This window comes from Antedon mediterranea, chromosome 9 (assembly GCF_964355755.1).
Source record: "Antedon mediterranea chromosome 9, ecAntMedi1.1, whole genome shotgun sequence".
NCBI lineage: Eukaryota > Metazoa > Echinodermata > Crinoidea > Comatulida > Antedonidae > Antedon > Antedon mediterranea.
Window position 1 is genome coordinate 1956888 of NC_092678.1, and position 20810 is coordinate 1977697.

The following is a 20810-nucleotide window of genomic DNA, read 5'->3' on the forward strand; positions in this document are numbered from 1 at the left end:
TAAGTAAAATCAATAAATTAAGGAGGTATTTAGAACATCATTTTAAAGCATTCTCTACTTAAATGTATAGTGTAATTTGTCAATACACTGCTCCCTTCATGTGCCACAAGTGGAGCGCAGTAAAAAAAAAATAAACAATGCATTATAATTCAAACATATCATTATTACACCCATATACACATTTTGAAATACAAAGTTTTTTAATTTTATATTAAATATATTACACATAGGCAGAATTAACAAGAAATTGTTGTATATAATAAAACAATAAAGCATTTTCACAAGTCGAAAGAAGATCAAATCCAAAATTTAACTTGCGTCATCGTTCGGGTTCGGGGTACATCCCCATTAGAACTTTTTGGTCAAAATCCTTATCAGATAAATCAACTTAGCAGGTGATTAATGACCTTAATCTTATTATACCCCTGTGATTTTATTAGCTCTCTTGTAATTGATTAGGACAAGGTACATTCTTCAGTATGCAAGGTCAATGGTCAGGCAAAAACTAGCAAAATTTGGTGATGATCAAAAGGTTTAATGACCTGCCTATCAAAGACTTATATAAACACATGTCACAGTAGGAGGTTAAGTGACATTTACCCGAAGTTTTGAAAAACTTTGGGTAAAAATGAACACATTCTCTAATGGGGCTGTACACGTAATGTTCTATTCTTGTCAGGACGCACACACCAGAAGTAACGATACAATAAGATTGATTGCAATAAGATTGATTGCAATTTGGTATTCTTTATTTGTGAATATCAGTACTCAAGGTGAAGAACACAACAGCAATGAAACGGAAAGAAAAACCACTAAAAAACAATCAGAGAAATTCTTTAACAAAATGTATTAAAGGTGACAATACATTATCTGTCTCAACTATATAAATATCTCAAAACAAACAACAAGTTCTTAACATTTCTTTATCTATATATAAATTTACGTAAGGGCAAAATTCTGTAAATCGCGCGTTATTTCTAGAATGTTTACTCGATGGTATATAAAGTTGGTTCGTACTTTCGGTACTGATTTTAACCACCTGATGTAACCCTGTTTACTAATTAAATTAAGTTAGATAATTAGTTATTGACGATTAAAACAAATTTAGGTTCAACGATTTGCCCCAGATAGGGGTGTTTTCCGATCGTGGTATACACTGTCTAATGGATGTCCATCTTGAAAAATACCCGCCACAAAAATGCGAGGAGGCTTCGCATTTTCCTATCTCCTCCTACAATAATTGTTTTTAATAGCTGAAAACCGGTTGAACAGCTCGAGTACAGTATCATAATGTTGAAGACAGGCCGATTTTCTTTAAAAAATACTATTTTGATAGATTTAATATACGTTTATACAAATGTATTGATTTGCGATAAATGGAACATTCCAATCTCTGTGTCGTTCCACAAGTGTCTATTCCCTCAGGCGTCGTAAAGGAAAGTACTGTATACTCATAACAGAAATTCGATCCTTTTTTTTTTCAATCTGTGCTGCAGAGGTTGGATATAATTTTTTTTAAATGGATAATGAGCTAGCGTTTTCAGTCGCCGTAATTTAATATTTATTACCGATTAAATCGAATTTATGATTTGCCCCGAATAGAGGTGGTTTTCACAAATTGTTTAACATTATATGTAACAGGTTCGTACTACTAGCGTCGTAGCTTTATCGCGTAGTATTTTCAGGAGCTGCAGCACTGGCACAAACACAATAAAATCATCCACAGAGACAGTTCTTGGTTTGGAAAAGTTAAATTCTTTTATTGAAGCTAGTAACCAGTCGGAAGGAGATATAACAAAAACAGTGTTACTATTTAAGATAACATCAGTGATCGTATCATTAACGACAGTATAGGCTACTATTGCGTTGTGTCTAGTATAACAATCAACAATCAACTATATTAACTATAGTAAAACAATTCTAAAATTAAGAGAGATAAAAATATAGATGCTTACCTAGTAACCAGTCGGAAGGAGATGAAAACCTTCACTTTGGGCTAGGCACTAGTAAGTGTCATCCATTCCCAGTTGGGTACTATGACAATTTTTAACCGATGGTACATACATTTACCATAACGTTATTTCGTAGTTTACAGAACGATTGTATTGTAACTCGAGTCATACACATGTAATTATCAATTTAAAGTTCGGTTATACAAAAAAAGAAACTATTAAAAATGCAAATCAATTAACAAAATCCCTTGTCCATTTATGAACTGACCCATACTGAAACATTATACACTAAATATTCATGACCATTTTCCCGCCACTTGGATGAGGTGACTCATCTATTTATAGCATGGTCACTTATCATTTCAGCTTTTACTTTAATGGGTCCCACAAGGTTTCTCAGATTCAAGTCAGATTCAGCAGATAAATCATTCAAGTATTTGGGTATAAGCATACCTGTTACCCTGTTACATATATATAAACATACGTCGTAGTGTATCGTTACATGTACTGTACTATTTCAATCGACTACAACGGTGATAGTTTCAACCAAGTATTACATCGCAATGTTTTACTGTGTTTAGTGGTATATTATTTGTAAAACATGTTAATTAATATTTCAATAGATGGATAAAGAATATATTTAAACATTGTTCCTCTTTGCACCCATCCTCTTTCCCATCTCTCAACCATAATGTTACATACAAAACACAAATTAAGTTTGTTTAAATTTGACTTAAACAATTGGTCTCATTTTGTGACAACATTCTCTTTCGGAAGTAATTATTCCCAGTGTGCTAATTTTAGTTGAGTACATAAATCACAGTGTCTATTTAATCGTTCCTGTAAACGACATATATTATTGCCCTGCATTATTGTACATTTGAAATCGCCAGTTTTTTAACGCTGAAATTACTGTGTATTCGAGAACCATCTGTGGGCACGACCTAGATGGTACGCGAGCGAAGCGAGCGTACCATCTAGTCTGTATAATAACATTAAGCCTAAATCAGTAGCATTGTACCCATAATAATACATGTTAATATCAACAATCTAGCACTTGGCCATTCCGACTTACCCAACTAGAGATAAACTATCTTAAATTCTCAAGTCAAGAAAATGACGGTAATCCTCCAATTTTGTTGTCAAATTTCACTAGTGCAAAACACTAAAAATAATAATCAATATAAGCCACAATAGTTTAAACAACCAACCTAATTATCTATTTTTACTCTTCTATACAACTTATAACTAGCTTAAAACTCAAAAATATTTATTTAAAATCTGACGCTCGATCCACACGGGTGCAGCCATCTTGAATCTTTGTTTACAACTATAGCGCCACCAATCATAAAATAAATCCTAATCAACTACAGCGTGACGCCCTCATCGGTCAAAAACTAGTTTACAAAATCCACCATTTTATCGATAAAACTGATGTTCAGTGAACATAATCCTCGCAGCATAATAATAACAGGACAGGACATAATAAATCCTCATAATCTAATAAATATACTCTTCTCTAAATACTAATTACTTATAAGTCAATTACTGACACGCAACTAGTCCGAGAAACAATATCTCCAATGTAATTATTTACTAAATTTGTACCACTCTATATGACTGATCGGACAGTGAGGTACACTAGCTGATTCTGCTCGGTGGCTGCGAATAACATTCATTCAAGCCTAGCCTAAAGTTACTTAATATAATCCAAACTACTTTTATCATCTCCTATAACCAACGTACCTTAGAACAAAATAATATCAATCTCAAATTTGAAGTTTAACAGGTATAATTAATAAGATGCATAAAGATAAATAACGGATGTTATTAACCTCAATCTCAGTTTATTGGCGCTCCAAAAACATGTGTCCTCTCGCCGCGTCGCGGGAACAGCCTCATTACACCGAACCACCATCTACAATTATTCCTCCTATTCAATCAATCTTTAAAATTGAACATCGCCATATAACACTTAATTTGATGAACTATATTATTACACTGTTCTAGTTTAGTTTGAAAGAATTCAGTCTACGACACTTGGCTAAGAATATCCTCAATAATTGAGTTAGTGCTTGTAGAATATCTCTTTGTGTATTATAATTAGGGCAGTAACATAAGAAATGAAGCGGATTCTCAACATTAAAGCCACAATTACAATTTGGATTGTCTCGAAGTCCATTTAAGAATAAATGAGAATAAATGAGAATTGAGACTTAAGTTGGATTCTAGTGTGAATTTGGTTAATCTTCTTATCACTTGTATTATAAGAACGTTTTTTTGTTTTAAACAAGTTGGTTTTCAATAACAATTTTTTAAACTGATGAATTTTTAATTTCATTATGTACTGTAACTCGTTCCAATGTGTTATAATAGATGGGACAGAAGACAAATGATATGATGTGGTCTTACAATTATATTTCGGATGTTACGCAAGTTATAAACTTAAATATTGTCAAAAAAATTAAATAAGGAGTAAAGATGTTAACTTATGAATAATTTAAAAAAAACAGTATTAGATTAGAAATTGTCTACGTTTGTTCAAGATAATAAAAAAGAGCCAAATTGCTTGTAAAACTACAATTAAAAAGAAGTCAGCATAAACACACACAACATCAATACAACACACAAAAATTAGCAAAAATCTCAAAAAAAAAAAAAAAAAAAAAGACTGAAGCAACACCATCAGAGAGAAGGGTGAACATAAAATAAAATATGGTTAATATATACCGTAAAAAGCAGTAATATGCCTAATTATATTACATTTTCTGTTCTGTCAAAATTGGTCACATTGAAGGTTACCAATCGTACTACTCTTGTGGATAAGGCACTTTATTTAAAGATTTTCAATCCCTATATAAACTTTTTATCATGTCATAACAAATAACTTCAATCTTCCTTCAAATTATTATTAAACTATACAAAAATCAACCTTTACCTCTGAAGTTGCTGGTGTAGTTGTCTGAAAATAAGTAAAATCAATAAATTAAGTAGGTATTTAGAACATCATTTTAAAGCATTCTCTACTTAAATGTAGTGTAATTTGTCAATTTGTCTAGTGGAGCGCAGTAAACAATTTTTATTTTCTTAGGTTACTAAAAAATGATTTCTAAGCAATTCGAACATTTTGAAATACCAAGTTTTTTTTTTTTTATTAAATATATTACACAGAGGCAGAATTAACAAGAAATTCTTGTATAAATAAAAATGGGTCATAGTATTGTTTGTTTAAATGTGAATTGGTTTTTTTAATAAATATTTTAATTGATTATTACTATGTATTTTTTAAAACTTGTTCAACTTTTAATTTTATAGGACTTTTTTTTCTTTTGTAAATGGGGAAAATAGAAGAAATAGCTTATACTTTAAATTTCTTTTTTTTTTCAAGTCACCGCTGCGTCGCTTTTGTTTTTGGTTTACCATATTTATACTGAATTTCTAAAAAAATGGTAAACTGGAGCACAGTGTATTTAACATTGCAATATAGGCCTACCGTGTGCATGCGTTTTTGATGTCTTTCCAGACGAACAAATTCAATGTCGCAGATGTCGCACTGTTTCAGTTTTCCCTTGGTGGGGTTTCTTCTAAAAGTTAAAGAAAATAAAATCACATTATTACATAAAAACAATAATCAGTGGCTTATAGTCCTTCTGTTACAAATATTTCTAATATGAAAGTTTTAGAAGGCAAAAATTGTTTATTTAACATGTATATTTGAAACAACAATATTTATGTTTAGCTAGTAACATGCATCTGTTTTAGGCTATGTAATATGAGAGATAATATTGCATTTTCTTTCAGGACAATATGAATTCACTGTGAATCTGGTAGTGCCCTGACGGATGATATTTATTAATGCATCATCCGTCAGGTCACAGTAAACATTATACGTTGTTAATTCACTGTGAATCTGGTAGTGCCCTGACGGATGATATTTAATAATGTATCCGTAAGTGCACATAAACATTATACGTTGTTAATTCACTGTGAAACTGGTAGTGCCCGACGGATGATATTTATTAATGCATCATCCGTCAGGTCACATATAGTAAACATTATACGTTGTTAATTCACTGTGAATCTGGTAGTGCCCTGACGGATGATATTTAATAATGTATCCGTAAGTGCACATAAACATTATACGTTGTTAATTCACTGTGAAACTGGTAGTGCCCGACGGATGATATTTATTAATGCATCATCCGTCAGGTCACATATAGTAAACATTATACGTTGTTAATTCACTGTGAATCTGGAGTGCCCTGACGGATGATATTTAATAATGTATCCGTAAGTGCACATAAACATTTTACGTTGTTAATTCACTGTGAAACTGGTAGTGCCCGACGGATGATATTTATTAATGCATCATCCGTCAGGTCACATATAGTAAACATTATACGTTGTTAATTCACTGTGAATCTGGTAGTGCCCTGACGGATGATATTTATTAATGTATTATCCGTCAGGGCACATTATAGTAAACATTATACGTGTATCATCCGTCAGGGCACATATAGTAAACATTATAAGTTGTTAATTCACTGTGAATCTGGTAGTGCCCTGATGGATGATATTTATTAATCAGTTTAATCTAGCTAGGTCAATTTTTCACAGTATATTCCTTATGGCCAGGAATCAATGTGGTTATGTTTTCACGGTGCGCAATAAAAAATTACGCGGTCTACGCACGATTTAACGAAATCACGTTTGTAATCATATCTTCACAACCATGAATCACAATTAAATAAAATTTGGTACTCATAAATTTCAGGGCATAAATCATCATATGGCAATACAATTACGTGCGTAGCGCATGTAACACATGCGTACGCGCGCTTAACATTTTCAAAATTTATTTTCGATGAAATAAGAGTACATTTCAGGCAATTTTAAGTGTTTACAAAATTGCCATGAGTGCGCATATTTTTGCGCGCGCACTGCGCGTTAAATGTTATTACGCACTCTTTTTGCCCGATTTCTGTTTTCTTGACTTACTTTTCAACTCGAAATTACGTTATACGAGCACGTCGAAAGTGACAGGCTACGCACGTGTAAATTTTAAAAAAACAAATGTTTTTAAACATTTCAACATTTTTAAACATGTTCAGTAATTTCGGTCAGTATAGTTCACTATGTCGGTCGGTCGGTCTCTCTGTCTGTCTGTCGGTGTGTCTGTCGGTCCGGTATCACTATGCATTGTAGCACGCGACTTAATGGCTGTTGGCCTTGTTTTTCTTAATTTCATAATAAATCATAAATATGATACATACACTTGAAAATGAAATTGAGAGAATAGGGTTCACTGAGCATTCTGACGATCAATATTAATTTTAAAATTAAGCACATTTTCATCATTTTTTATAAGGCTACATGTGCGCAGCCTGATCACTTTTGATGTGCTCGTATAACGAGATTTCAAGTTGAAAAGTGAATAAAATATGATGAATTGCCAAAGAAAGGTTGTAAAACAGTAATCGGGAAAAAAGAATGTGCATTAATGTTTAACGCGCAAAAATCTGCGCGCTAATGGCAATTTTTTAAACGCTTAAAATTGCCTGAAACGTACTCAAATTTCATCGAAAATAAATTCTAAGCGTGCATATTATATGCGCTACGTTGCTTCCGTTGTTGATGCATAAAATTTGTCATCAACAGCAGATGGTAGAGTCCATTAATTACTGGGCATTTTTTAATTACCCAGTAAACCTACGTCACGACCCATGCATGGTCCAAAAATGTATCAAATTATTCCACAAATCGAAAATTGCGTAATCCAATGACATGAGTGATCGTTGCCTTCAGTGATGAATTAAATGCATTGTTTTTAATGTGCTTTGAAGAAGCTTCGTATTTTAACAATGTGTGTTGGCGCATGTTTTTTGTGCTGTTAGTTATAATTTTTTTAATTTTAAAAGCGCTTGTCCTGGGACAAGAGAATACGTCAAATGTGGTTGTTTGACCGTAAAAAAAACACTTGTTCCAGGAGTCGGTTAAGTGGTTAACTAAAGCTGATTGCGCATTGCCCAAGTAAAATCTGTAAAATACTGCAAGTTAATTTTATGATTTGTAATGACAGTGGTGAAGTTATTTTTATTATATATGTACCTTAAATTAGGCCTACATTATGAAGCAGTGCAATGAAAATAAATAGTGTGTCTTCTTCACTTGTATACAAGTAATGCAATGGCAGATTTATTAAATGCTAAAATAATACAAGAAAGTATGTTACAGACTTTCCTTTTTTGGTGTGTTACTCACTTCTTTTTTAGTCCCGCCAGACTTGCCATCCTTTCTTTTTCTGTTTTTTCGGTGTGGATTGTTTTAATGTGGCGGGACACATTTATTATGCGTGTCCCGCAAAAAGGACATTCCTAAAACGAAAATAAAATATTTATATTGTATTGAATTATAAACGCATTTTAAATACTATATCTAAGCCTATATGTTTATGCTAAGTCTGTTATATGTAATTTTCAAAATATTGTGTGTTCAGTGGCGTATCCAGTGGGGGGCCGGGGGCCCGGGCCCCCTGATTTTGTAGTGTTTGTTTATTTACATATCATATCATTGATCCCTTCAGATCAACTATTTTTTATTTTCATTACATCTAACGAAACACGTAAAAAATGTGTTGCACGTACGTACGGCCGTACGCGGTAGACTGTTTACTCAAAAGTCTTTGACCTTACCCTATTCAACCTTGTAATTTTCTTCTCTTTATACAAATCATGACATTCCGAAATGTTCGTTTATGACCTTTTAACCTTCAATTATTGTGAAATATTTGGTGGTGAAAGCTGAAAACCATATCATATATTTTGTCTGTTAAAGCATAGTTTTTCCACAAAGAATGATGCCTATAAAATGTGCTACCCAAACGTAATGTGTTAGTACTGCACCATCTCTGAGAGGCTAGACAGCACAGCCTGCCGACAGTGACTGTCCGGCTCACTGGCCTAGGCAAGATCAGCTGAATTACTAGGTGTCTATATTCAGCCTAAAGCAGGGTGAAATTACATTCAAACATGCCATACAATACTAAAAAGCATATAGCAACAGTAATAGTGATTTGGTAAGCTAAAAGTAAATGTAAAATAGCAAAAGTTGCACTAAGACTACTCACGCTTTTCCTGTATCTTCGTACATATGTGTAGTACAGTTCGTTGAGGGCAGTCCTCTGCTCATGGAAATCATACGTGTGCTTCGTTGAGTGATCTCCTAGCAGCCTGTTCATTTCCTGATCACGCACTGCTGGCTTTCGTTGAATTTCTGTGTAGTACTACCTGTTGGATAATATTCCAAAGTAGAAATAATTTAAAATGGGAAAAAATCAACAAAATTACACTTGAACCCTCTAAGTTTGTTGCCACCACCTTTGGAACCTGACAAAGTGTCCTCTTGATTTCGATCCAAGTCGGCCCTAAACCGTCTCGGCCAAAGTCAAGTCGGCACCAAGTCAAGTCGGCACCAAGTCAAGTCGACCCAAGTCAAGTCGGCCCCCGGTCAACTCGGCCTCAAGTCAACTCGGCCTCAAGTCAACTCGGCCTAACTCGGCCTCACGTCAACTCGGCCAAAAAATAATCGGTCAACTCGACCCCATTAAAGTATGGAACGCAAAAAGTGCAAATGAAGGGGATTGATAAAATAATATTTATTCACATTTTTGATTGATTAATAAGCAGCATTCATACTATTATTGATGATTATATTGAACATTTGGATAATAAATAGGAACACATTGTAGGCCCAATAATGATGATGCACGTACGTGGGCGCGTATGTTCGTTTGTGCGTCAAAATTCAATAAACATGTCCGATATGCGAGGAAATTTATTAGGTGTAATAAGATTGTTGAATCACGCGTAGATTTCTTCAGTGTATGCATTTGATTAGGCGACAACATCTGAGATCAATTCGTAGCTGCGCCTCCCTGCGCCTTTGGCAGCTATTTCGATATCTACAACTGCTACGTGTTTTCGCTGGGGATTCCCCTTTTTAAAAAACGCAAATCATGGACAAAAACGATTTCTATGGCCAAATGGTGGAACGTAGGCCTACGTCTTCGATTTACTAAAATGCGGTAGGCCTACCTGCACGAGTTTTTGTAACACGCAGGTACTTCTATTCAAATCGGCAATGAGATCATTTTTTATATGATATTATTATCATATTTTTTTAAAGCGTGGATAGTAATAATCATGATAATATTAAGCACTTTTTGCATTTCATACTTTATTGTGGCCGAGTATTATGAATTAGGAAAAGGATGAATATGGATCTTGTAGATTTTTAAGATGTTTGTTTACATGTGAATTGGTTTTTTTAATATACTGTATATTTTAATTGATTATTACTATGTATTTTTTAAAACTTGTTCAACTTTTAATTTTATAGGACTTTTTTTTCTTTTGTAAATGGGGAAAATAGAAGAAATAGCTTATACTTTAAATTTTTTTTTTTTTCAAGTCACCGCTGCGTCGCTTTTGTTTTTGGTTTACCGTATTTATACTGAATTTCTGAAAAAAAAAAGGTAAACTGGAGCACAGTGTATTTAACATTGCAATATAGGCCTACCGTGTGCATGCGTTTTTGATGTCTTTCAAGACGAACAAATTCAATGTCGCAGATGTCGCACTGTTTCAGTTTTCCCTTGGTGGGGTTTCTTCTAAAAGTTAAAGAAAATAAAATCACATTATTACATAAAAACAATAATCAGTGGCTTATAGTTCTTCTGTTACAAATATTTCTAATATGAAAGTTTTAGAAGGCAAAAATTGTTTATTTAACATGTATATTTGAAACAACAATATTTATGTTTAGCTAGTAACATGCATCTGTTTTAGGCTATGTAATATGAGAGATAATATTGCATTTTCTTTCAGGACCATATGAATTCACTGTGAATCTGGTAGTGCCCTGACGGATGATATTTATTAATGCATCATCCGTCAGGTCACAGTAAACATTATACGTTGTTAATTCACTGTGAATCTGGTAGTGCCCTGACGGATGATATTTAATAATGTATCCGTAAGTGCACATAAACATTATACGTTGTTAATTCACTGTGAATCTGGTAGTGCCCTGACGGATGATATTTATTATTGTATTATCCGTCAGGGCACATTATAGTAAACATTATACGTGTATCATCCGTCAGGGCACATATAGTAAACATTATACGTTGTTAATTCACTGTGAATCTGGTAGTGCCCTGATGGATGATATTTATTAATGTATCATCCGTCAGGGCACCTTTGGTTAACATTATACGTTGTTAATTCACTGCGAATCTGGTAGTGCTCTGATGGATGATATTTATTAATGTATCATCCGTCAGGGCACCTTTGGTTAACATTATACGTTGTTAATTCACTGTGAATCTGTTAGTGCCCTGACGGATGATATTTATTAATGTATCATCCGTCAGGTCACATATAGTAAACATTATACGTTGTTAATTCACTGTGAATCTGGTAGTGCCCTAACGGATGATATTTATTAATGTATCATCCGTTAGGGCACCTTTGGTTAACATTATACGTTGTTAATTCACTGTGAATCTGGTAGTGCCCTGCTGACAAATGATATGCCACGACGTGGCGCTATACAATATTTGATTTAGACTCTTCCAACATGTTACCCGGCCGCGATTTTTTTTTTCGTACATAAGTTGGGGACCCCATGTGAAAGTCAGCCGAACTACTTCCTAAATATAAACTAAACCTAACCCTCTTAATAATCTCTCTCTCACTATAAAGTAAAAGAAGTAGCTCATGGGAATCGAACCTCATACATCGACATGTAAATCCATAGTCTTATCCACTCGACTACACAGACGGCTCGACAGAAATCGTTTGCATTAGCGAATTGTAGTTAGCTTAATTCTTACGTCACACCTTATTGATATGACTAATGAATATTCATGTTTATTTTGTGACGTTTCACGAGGGGTCCCCAACTTCTGTACGAAAAGATATATCGCTACCCGGCCGCGATTTTTTTTTTCGTACATAAGTTGGGGACCCCTCATGAAACGTCACAAAATAAACATGAATAATTCATCAGTTAAATTTGTTGTTCCGTGTGCACCCAAGCGTATAGCAACAAGAAGTGATTACACGCACAACTAAACTGCGATACGATTCTTTCTACAGTAGGCCTAGGATTCTAGGTCAATTCACGTGACGTGATTGCCTTCGCGCACTCTTCTTCTCACACACACCACTATGCAAAATGTGTCGAGGCTAATCGACAGCTAGGCAAGACATTAGACTAAGTAGTAAATTCATTGGACATAGCCCAAAGAAAGCTTAGACCCACAAGAATAAAAAATGTGTATAATATTTGTGTACTGTAATTTTTTAATTCTGCTATTTTATTATCAAACAATATGCATGTACTCAAAGGAACTTTAAAAATGCGCGTATATGAACACATGAGATGGGAAGATTAGACCCACGAGAATAAAAAATGTATTTTTGTGTAATGTTTATTGTTTAATTTTGCTGACTTATTACTCGGATTGTGTCATACCTAACACACACACGTAACACACACCCACACAGCTACTACTAGGCCTAGAATAGACATGGGTTTAGAGACTATTAGGCCTAATAGTATTAATAGAAACTATAATTTTAACACGTAATTCTTTAGTAATAAATTATATTAAAAACTCCATAAACTAAAGGCTGATTATTTCGACAATCCACACAAAACGCCGCTATTCTTCTATGAAATCGCACGCCGCAACAACAGCGGAGATAGGACTAGAATCGTACCGCACTTGTGTAATCACTTCTTGTTGCTATACGCTTGGGTGCACACGGAACAAGAAAATTTAATCATGAATTATTCATGTTTATTTTGTGACGTTTCATGAGGGGGTCCCCAACTTATGTACGAAAAAAAAAAATCGCTACCCGGCCAGCGATTGGGTGCACACGGAACAAGAAAATTTAACTGATGAATTATTCATGTTTATTTTGTGACGTTTCATGAGGGGGTCCCCAACTTATGTACGAAAAAAAAATCGCACCCGGCCACCATTATAGCGTAGCGATGATTTTCATGTGACTTGCACGTGGCGTTTGTCGTGCGGATAACTAACTCGTCAAAGTGACCAATTCAAATCTAGTTTTTTTTAAATTCTGTTTTGTCGAATTAAAATTATACCTAACTAGATTGAATTCGTCACTTTGTACAGTAGATGCATTGATTTAAATAAAGATAATAGATTTAAAAAAAAAAAATTATACTGATTGATTGGTTTTGTCAGGGATCTTTTGTTATTTATAATATGAAAGATGAATCTTGGTAACCCAAATACAATAGCCGGTATCACTGCACATTGAGAAACTTCAATATTTTTTTTAATGATGCATGGCCCAAGTATATACTTTCAACTTTAATCAATAAACATTTTAAAGAAGATAGGTTAATGTTAAGTTTGTTATTTCGGTCAAGGAAAATGTCATAGTCTGTTTGATTGTCAAAAAAAAACCCAATTATATTTAATATGCAATTAATGATGAGGTAGTCCACTTTTTTGTCACGTGGACTCTATAGTTCACTATGTCGGTCGGTCGGTCTGTCTGTCTGTCTGTCGGTCTGTCTGTCTGTCGGTCCGGTATCACTATGCGTTTTATCGCTTTCTGACCTTATCTTGAAATCAGTTTAATCTAGCTAGGTCAATTTTTCACAGTATATTCCTTATGGCCAGGAATCAATGTGGTTATGTTTTCACGGTGCGCAATAAAAAATTACGCGGTCTACGCACGATTTAACGAAATCACGTTTGTAATCATATCTTCACAACCATGAATCACAATTAAATAAAATTTGGTACTCATAAATTTCAGGGCATAAATCATCATATGGCAATACAATTACGTGCGTAGCGCATGTAACACATGCGTACGCGCGCTTAACATTTTCAAAATTTATTTTCGATGAAATAAGAGTACATTTCAGGCAATTTTAAGTGTTTACAAAATTGCCATGAGTGCGCATATTTTTGCGCGCGCACTGCGCGTTAAATGTTATTACGCACTCTTTTTGCCCGATTTCTGTTTTCTTGACTTACTTTTCAACTCGAAATTACGTTATACGAGCACGTCGAAAGTGACAGGCTACGCACGTGTAAATTTTAAAAAAACAAATGTTTTTAAACATTTCAACATTTTTAAACATGTTCAGTAATTTCGGTCAGTATAGTTCACTATGTCGGTCGGTCGGTCTCTCTGTCTGTCTGTCGGTCAGTCGGTCTGTCTGTCGGTCTGGCTGTCGGTCAGTCGGTCTGTCGGTCTGTCTGTATCACTATGCATTGTAGCACGCGACTTAATGGCTGTTGGCCTTGTTTAAACTTACTGTATTCTGTACACATTTGACGTACAAAATGTTGTGACATCATCAAATGGCCACTTGAATTTAAAAATTAGGATTTTATTTTCTTTTTTGGTAGGTTATCACATTCAACAAAGCGCTCAGTTATTTGAGCCTGATTTTCACTCAAATTTCAGTATGGCTTGCACAATTAATAATCTTCTCAGGGGATGCAATATTTCATTTTGATGACGATGACGTCATCACGCGTAAAACTTGAATAACGTACGTCGTGTAATTTCACCTTCATAATATCTCAGAATTAAAGCTGACCTTGATGATTATGAAAGCTGATGAAATTTACATATGAATTCATATAAAAAGTAAGCCTATTGGATGTTTTGACGTTATGATATGGCCAGTTGAAGTTAAAAAGTATTTTTTTCATCTATTTCGTCAAATTTATAAAAATTTCAACGCTTCTACGTGCTAAATTTTCTTCCAAATCTAATATTTCTTTGCTCAAATCATTATCTTTCAAAATTTGATAACGTCGTTATACCAACAATTTAGAACATGATGTGGGTCCCGTAATTTCATCTATGCTACACTGCATATGGATATACAGTATACTGTTCATTCTTATGACACATAGGTACAACTCAGCACTATAAGCGTAAATGCATCATGTCATAGGATGGCATCAACTTTTTACGTGCATGTTTCTTTAAAATTAAATGTCAGTAAAATTATAAAAATAATCACCTATTATTTGTCACAGTGTAACATTAAATTCTAGTTGTTATATTATATTTCAGAAAGAAAATATGAACTCTAAAAAAGAGAAGAGAGTAAGCAAAATAATCTTTTCAATTTTTAAACCCTAACACACAATATTTTGAAAATTACATATAACAGACTTAGCATAAACATTTAGGCTTAGATATAGTATTTAAAATGTGTTTATAATTAAATACAATATAAATATTTTATTTTCGTTTTAGGAATGTCCTTTTTGCGGCAAAAATATTATAAACGTTTCCAGACACATATCTGAAGTCCACAAAGATGTCGGTGAGAACGAAAGACGGGCCAGTCTGGCTCAATTAAGAAAAATGTGAGTAACAACCCAAAAAAGTCTGTAACATACTTTCTTGTGTTATTTTTAGCATTCAATAAATCTACCATTGCATTATTTATTCAAGTATTTGGTTTACTCGTACCCATTATTTGGCTTACCCGTACCCATTTTTGGCTTACTCGTACCCATTATTTGGCCTACTCGTACCCAATTTGAATAATTACTTCTAATGATTTGATCGGCGCAAAACATTATCGACCATGATGCTTTCTGTGTCGTATGCAATTTTCGATTTGGGGAGGTAACTTGATACATTTTTGGACCATGAAGAAAAAGGGAGAGGTCACATATCTAATATGTTTGTATGACGTCACAGTTCCCAGAGTGCTTTATGAATAAAAGTTACTCTCCATATTGATCTCGCATAGCTGGTGGTCGATTCATTTTGTTGCAACTAATAATTGCAACATTTTTATATTATATTTTAGAAAGAAAATAATATGAAATCAATCCGGCAAAACAGAGTAAGCACAATAATCTTTTCAATTCCTGTATCTATCCGCGAAGAAGTACAGGAAAAGCTAAACAAGTTGCTAAAAGGTTATACAAAAAGGTGACAGCACCTACTGAGTGGGTCTTTAACATGGTGATCGCAAGAAAGCAAGATAAGCACTCGATGAAATGTTGCAAGATTAAAACAAGGAAAACAACAATTTGATTTTTAGTGCCATAAATCAAGGGTATAAAACATACTATGTTTTGCAAAGAATAGTTTGTAGTAGTAGACAAACACATAAAGCGGAAAGATAAGGTAGGCCTATTGCCATTTTTAATACCAAGGGTATACAACGAATTTGCAAGTTTTCCAAAGAACAGTTTGTACGAGTAGACAAACTAAGGGTATAAAACATAAGGACTAAGCCACTGATTATTGTTTTTATGTAATAATGTGATTTTATTTTCTTTAACTTTTAGAAGAAACCCCACCAAGGGAAAACTGAAACAGTGCGACATCTGCGACATTGAATTTGTTCGTCTGGAAAGACATCAAAAACGCATGCACACGGTAGGCCTATATTGCAATGTTAAATACACTGTGCTCCAGTTTACCATTTAAAAAAAAATTCAGTATAAATACGGTAAACCAAAAACAAAAGCGACGCAGCGGTGACTTGAAAAAAAAAGAAATTTAAAGTATAACGCCATCACACTCGCACGCCCTCGTGTGTTGTTGTTGCAGTGCGCCACCTAGCGCCCTATCGAGCGACATTGTTGTCGCCATGTGTTAGTTGGTTCTAGTAGGCTTAGTGTCGAAAAAACATACTATGTTTTGCAAAGAATAGTTTGTAGTAGTAGATAAACACATAAAGCAGAAAGATAAGGTAGGCCTATTGCCATTTTTAATACCAAGGGTATACAACGAATTTGCAAGTTTTGCTAAGCCACTGATTATTGTTTTTATGTAATAATGTGATTTTATTATTATTTTCTTTTTTTTTCTTTTAGAAGAAACCCAACCAAGGGAAAACCCAAAATGTGTGACATATGCAAAATTGAATATGTGCGTGTGGATCGACATATAAAACGTATGCACACGGTAGGCCTATATTGCAATGTTAAATACACTGTGGTCGAGTTTACCATTTTTTTTATAAAATTCAGTATAAATACGGTAAACCAAAAACAAAAGCGACGCAGCGGTGACTTGAAAAAAAAAGAAATTTAAAGTATAACGCCATCACACTCGCACGCCCTCGTGTGTTGTTGTTGCAGTGCGCCACCTTGCGCCCTATGTTTTGAATATTACATCAGACTTAGCATAAACATATAGGTTTAATATCTAAAATGTGTTTATAATTAAATACATAAATATTTCATTTTTGTTTTTGTGTCCTTTTTGCGAGACACGCATAGTAAATGTGTCCCGCCATATAAACACAATACACAACGAAAAAACGGACAAAGAAAGAAGGGCCAGTCTGGCGAAACTAAAAAAGAAGTGAGTAACACACCAAAAAAGGAAAATCTGTAACATACTTTCTTGTATTATTTTAGCATTTAATAAATCTACCATTGCATTACTTGGATACAAGTGAAGAAGACACACTATTTATTTTCATTGCACCAGAACGCTGCTTTATAATGTAGGCCTAATTAAAGGGACATATATAATGAAAATAACTTTTTTAATGACCACTGTCATTACAAAATCGTAAAATGAACTTGCAGGATTTTACTTGGGCAAGGCAATCAGCTTTAATAGCAAACCCACTTTCCCAACTCCTGGGACAAGTGTTTTTTTTCAGTCAAACAAACACATTTGACGTATTCTCTTGTCCCATAACAAGCGCTTTTAAAATAAGAAAAATTGTAACAGCACAAAAAACCATGCGGCAACACACATTGTTAAAATACGAAGCTTCTTCAAAGCACATTAAAACCAGTGCATTTCATCACTGAAGGCAAAAATCACTTATGTCATTAGATTATGCAATTTTCGATTTGGGGAGGTAACTTGATACATTTTTGGACCATGAAGAAAAAGGGAGATGTCACATATCTAATATGTTTGTATGACGTCACAGTTCCCAGAGTGCTTTATGAATAAAAGTTACTCTCCATATTGATCTCGCATAGCTGGTGGTCGATTCATTTTGTTGCAACTAATAATTGCAACATTTTTATATTATATTTTAGAAAGAAAATAATATGAAATCAATCCGGCAAAACAGAGTAAGCACAATAATCTTTTCAATTCCTGTATCTATCCGCGAAGAAGTACGGGAAAAGCTAAACAAGTTGCTAAAAGGTTATACAAAAAGGTGACAGCACCTACTGAGTGGGTCTTTAACATGGTGATCGCAAGAAAGCGAGATAAGCACTCGATGAAATGTTGCAAGATTAAAACAAGGAAAACAACAATTTGATTTTTAGTGCCATAAATCAAGGGTATAAAACATACTATGTTTTGCAAAGAATAGTTTGTAGTAGTAGCCAAACACATAAAGCGGAAAGATAAGGTAGGCCTATTGCCATTTTTAATACCAAGGGTATACAACGAATTTGCAAGTTTTCCAAAGAACAGTTTGTACGAGTAGACAAACTAAGGGTATAAAACATAAGGACTAAGCCACTGATTATTGTTTTTATGTAATAATGTGATTTTATTTTCTTTAACTTTTAGAAGAAACCCCACCAAGGGAAAACTGAAACAGTGCGACATCTGCGACATTGAATTTGTTCGTCTGGAAAGACATAAAAAACGCATGCACACGGTAGGCCTATATTGCAATGTTAAATACACTGTGCTCCAGTTTACCATTTAAAAAAAAATTCAGTATAAATACGGTAAACCAAAAACAAAAGCGACGCAGCGGTGACTTGAAAAAAAAAGAAATTTAAAGTATAACGCCATCACACTCGCACGCCCTCGTGTGTTGTTGTTGCAGTGCGCCACCTTGCGCCCTATCGAGCGACATTGTTGTCGCCATGTGTTAGTTGGTTCTAGTAGGCTTAGTGTCGAAAAAACATACTATGTTTTGCAAAGAATAGTTTGTAGTAGTAGATAAACACATAAAGCAGAAAGATAAGGTAGGCCTATTGCCATTTTTAATACCAAGGGTATACAACGAATTATGCAATTTTCGATTTGGGGAGGTAACTTGATACATTTTTGGACCATGAAGAAAAAGGGAGATGTCACATATCTAATATGTTTGTATGACGTCACAGTTCCCAGAGTGCTTTATGAATAAAAGTTACTCTCCATATTGATCTCGCATAGCTGGTGGTCGATTCATTTTGTTGCAACTAATAATTGCAACATTTTTATATTATATTTTAGAAAGAAAATAATATGAAATCAATCCGGCAAAACAGAGTAAGCACAATAATCTTTTCAATTCCTGTATCTATCCGCGAAGAAGTACGGGAAAAGCTAAACAAGTTGCTAAAAGGTTATACAAAAAGGTGACAGCACCTACTGAGTGGGTCTTTAACATGGTGATCGCAAGAAAGCGAGATAAGCACTCGATGAAATGTTGCAAGATTAAAACAAGGAAAACAACAATTTGATTTTTAGTGCCATAAATCAAGGGTATAAAACATACTATGTTTTGCAAAGAATAGTTTGTAGTAGTAGACAAACACATAAAGCGGAAAGATAAGGTAGGCCTATTGCCATTTTTAATACCAAGGGTATACAACGAATTTGCAAGTTTTCCAAAGAACAGTTTGTACGAGTAGACAAACTAAGGGTATAAAACATAAGGACTAAGCCACTGATTATTGTTTTTATGTAATAATGTGATTTTATTTTCTTTAACTTTTAGAAGAAACCCCACCAAGGGAAAACTGAAACAGTGCGACATCTGCGACATTGAATTTGTTCGTCTGGAAAGACATAAAAAACGCATGCACACGGTAGGCCTATATTGCAATGTTAAATACACTGTGCTCCAGTTTACCATTTAAAAAAAAATTCAGTATAAATACGGTAAACCAAAAACAAAAGCGACGCAGCGGTGACTTGAAAAAAAAAAGAAATTTAAAGTATAACGCCATCACACTCGCACGCCCTCGTGTGTTGTTGTTGCAGTGCGCCACCTTGCGCCCTATCGAGCGACATTGTTGTCGCCATGTGTTAGTTGGTTCTAGTAGGCTTAGTGTCGAAAAAACATACTATGTTTTGCAAAGAATAGTTTGTAGTAGTAGATAAACACATAAAGCAGAAAGATAAGGTAGGCCTATTGCCATTTTTAATACCAAGGGTATACAACGAATTATGCAATTTTCGATTTGGGGAGGTAACTTGATACATTTTTGGACCATGAAGAAAAAGGGAGATGTCACATATCTAATATGTTTGTATGACGTCACAGTTCCCAGAGTGCTTTATGAATAAAAGTTACTCTCCATATTGATCTCGCATAGCTGGTGGTCGATTCATTTTGTTGCAACTAATAATTGCAACATTTTTATATTATATTTTAGAAAGAAAATAATATGAAATCAATCCGGCAAAACAGAGTAAGCACAATAATCTTTTCAATTCCTGTATCTATCCGCGAAGAAGTACGGGAAAAGCTAAACAAGTTGCTAAAAGGTTATACAAAAAGGTGACAGCACCTACTGAGTGGGTCTTTAACATGGTGATCGCAAGAAAGCGAGATAAGCACTCGATGAAATGTTGCAAGATTAAAACAAGGAAAACAACAATTTGATTTTTAGTGCCATAAATCAAGGGTATAAAACATACTATGTTTTGCAAAGAATAGTTTGTAGTAGTAGACAAACACAGAAAGCGGAAAGATAAGGTAGGCCTATTGCCATTTTTAATACCAAGGGTATACAACGAATTTGCAAGTTTTCCAAAGAACAGTTTGTACGAGTAGACAAACTAAGGGTATAAAACATAAGGACTAAGCCACTGATTATTGTTTTTATGT

The 20810-nt window shown here is 34.2% G+C and overlaps 1 protein-coding gene across 1 annotated transcript in view; it reads right to left on the minus strand.

Moving 5' to 3' along the window:
* Positions 1-20810, minus strand: part of LOC140059070 (uncharacterized) — a 75692-nt gene that overhangs the window by 22570 nt on the left and 32312 nt on the right. The window contains exons 2-6 of the mRNA XM_072104896.1: positions 10530-10620; positions 9079-9238; positions 8214-8326; positions 5446-5536; positions 4891-4914 (exon numbers count right to left, since the gene is read on the minus strand). Of these exons, the coding sequence (XP_071960997.1) occupies positions 4891-4914; positions 5446-5536; positions 8214-8326; positions 9079-9189 (339 nt within the window). The 5' untranslated portion in view covers positions 9190-9238; positions 10530-10620. The remainder of the gene's footprint in view (positions 1-4890; positions 4915-5445; positions 5537-8213; positions 8327-9078; positions 9239-10529; positions 10621-20810) is intronic.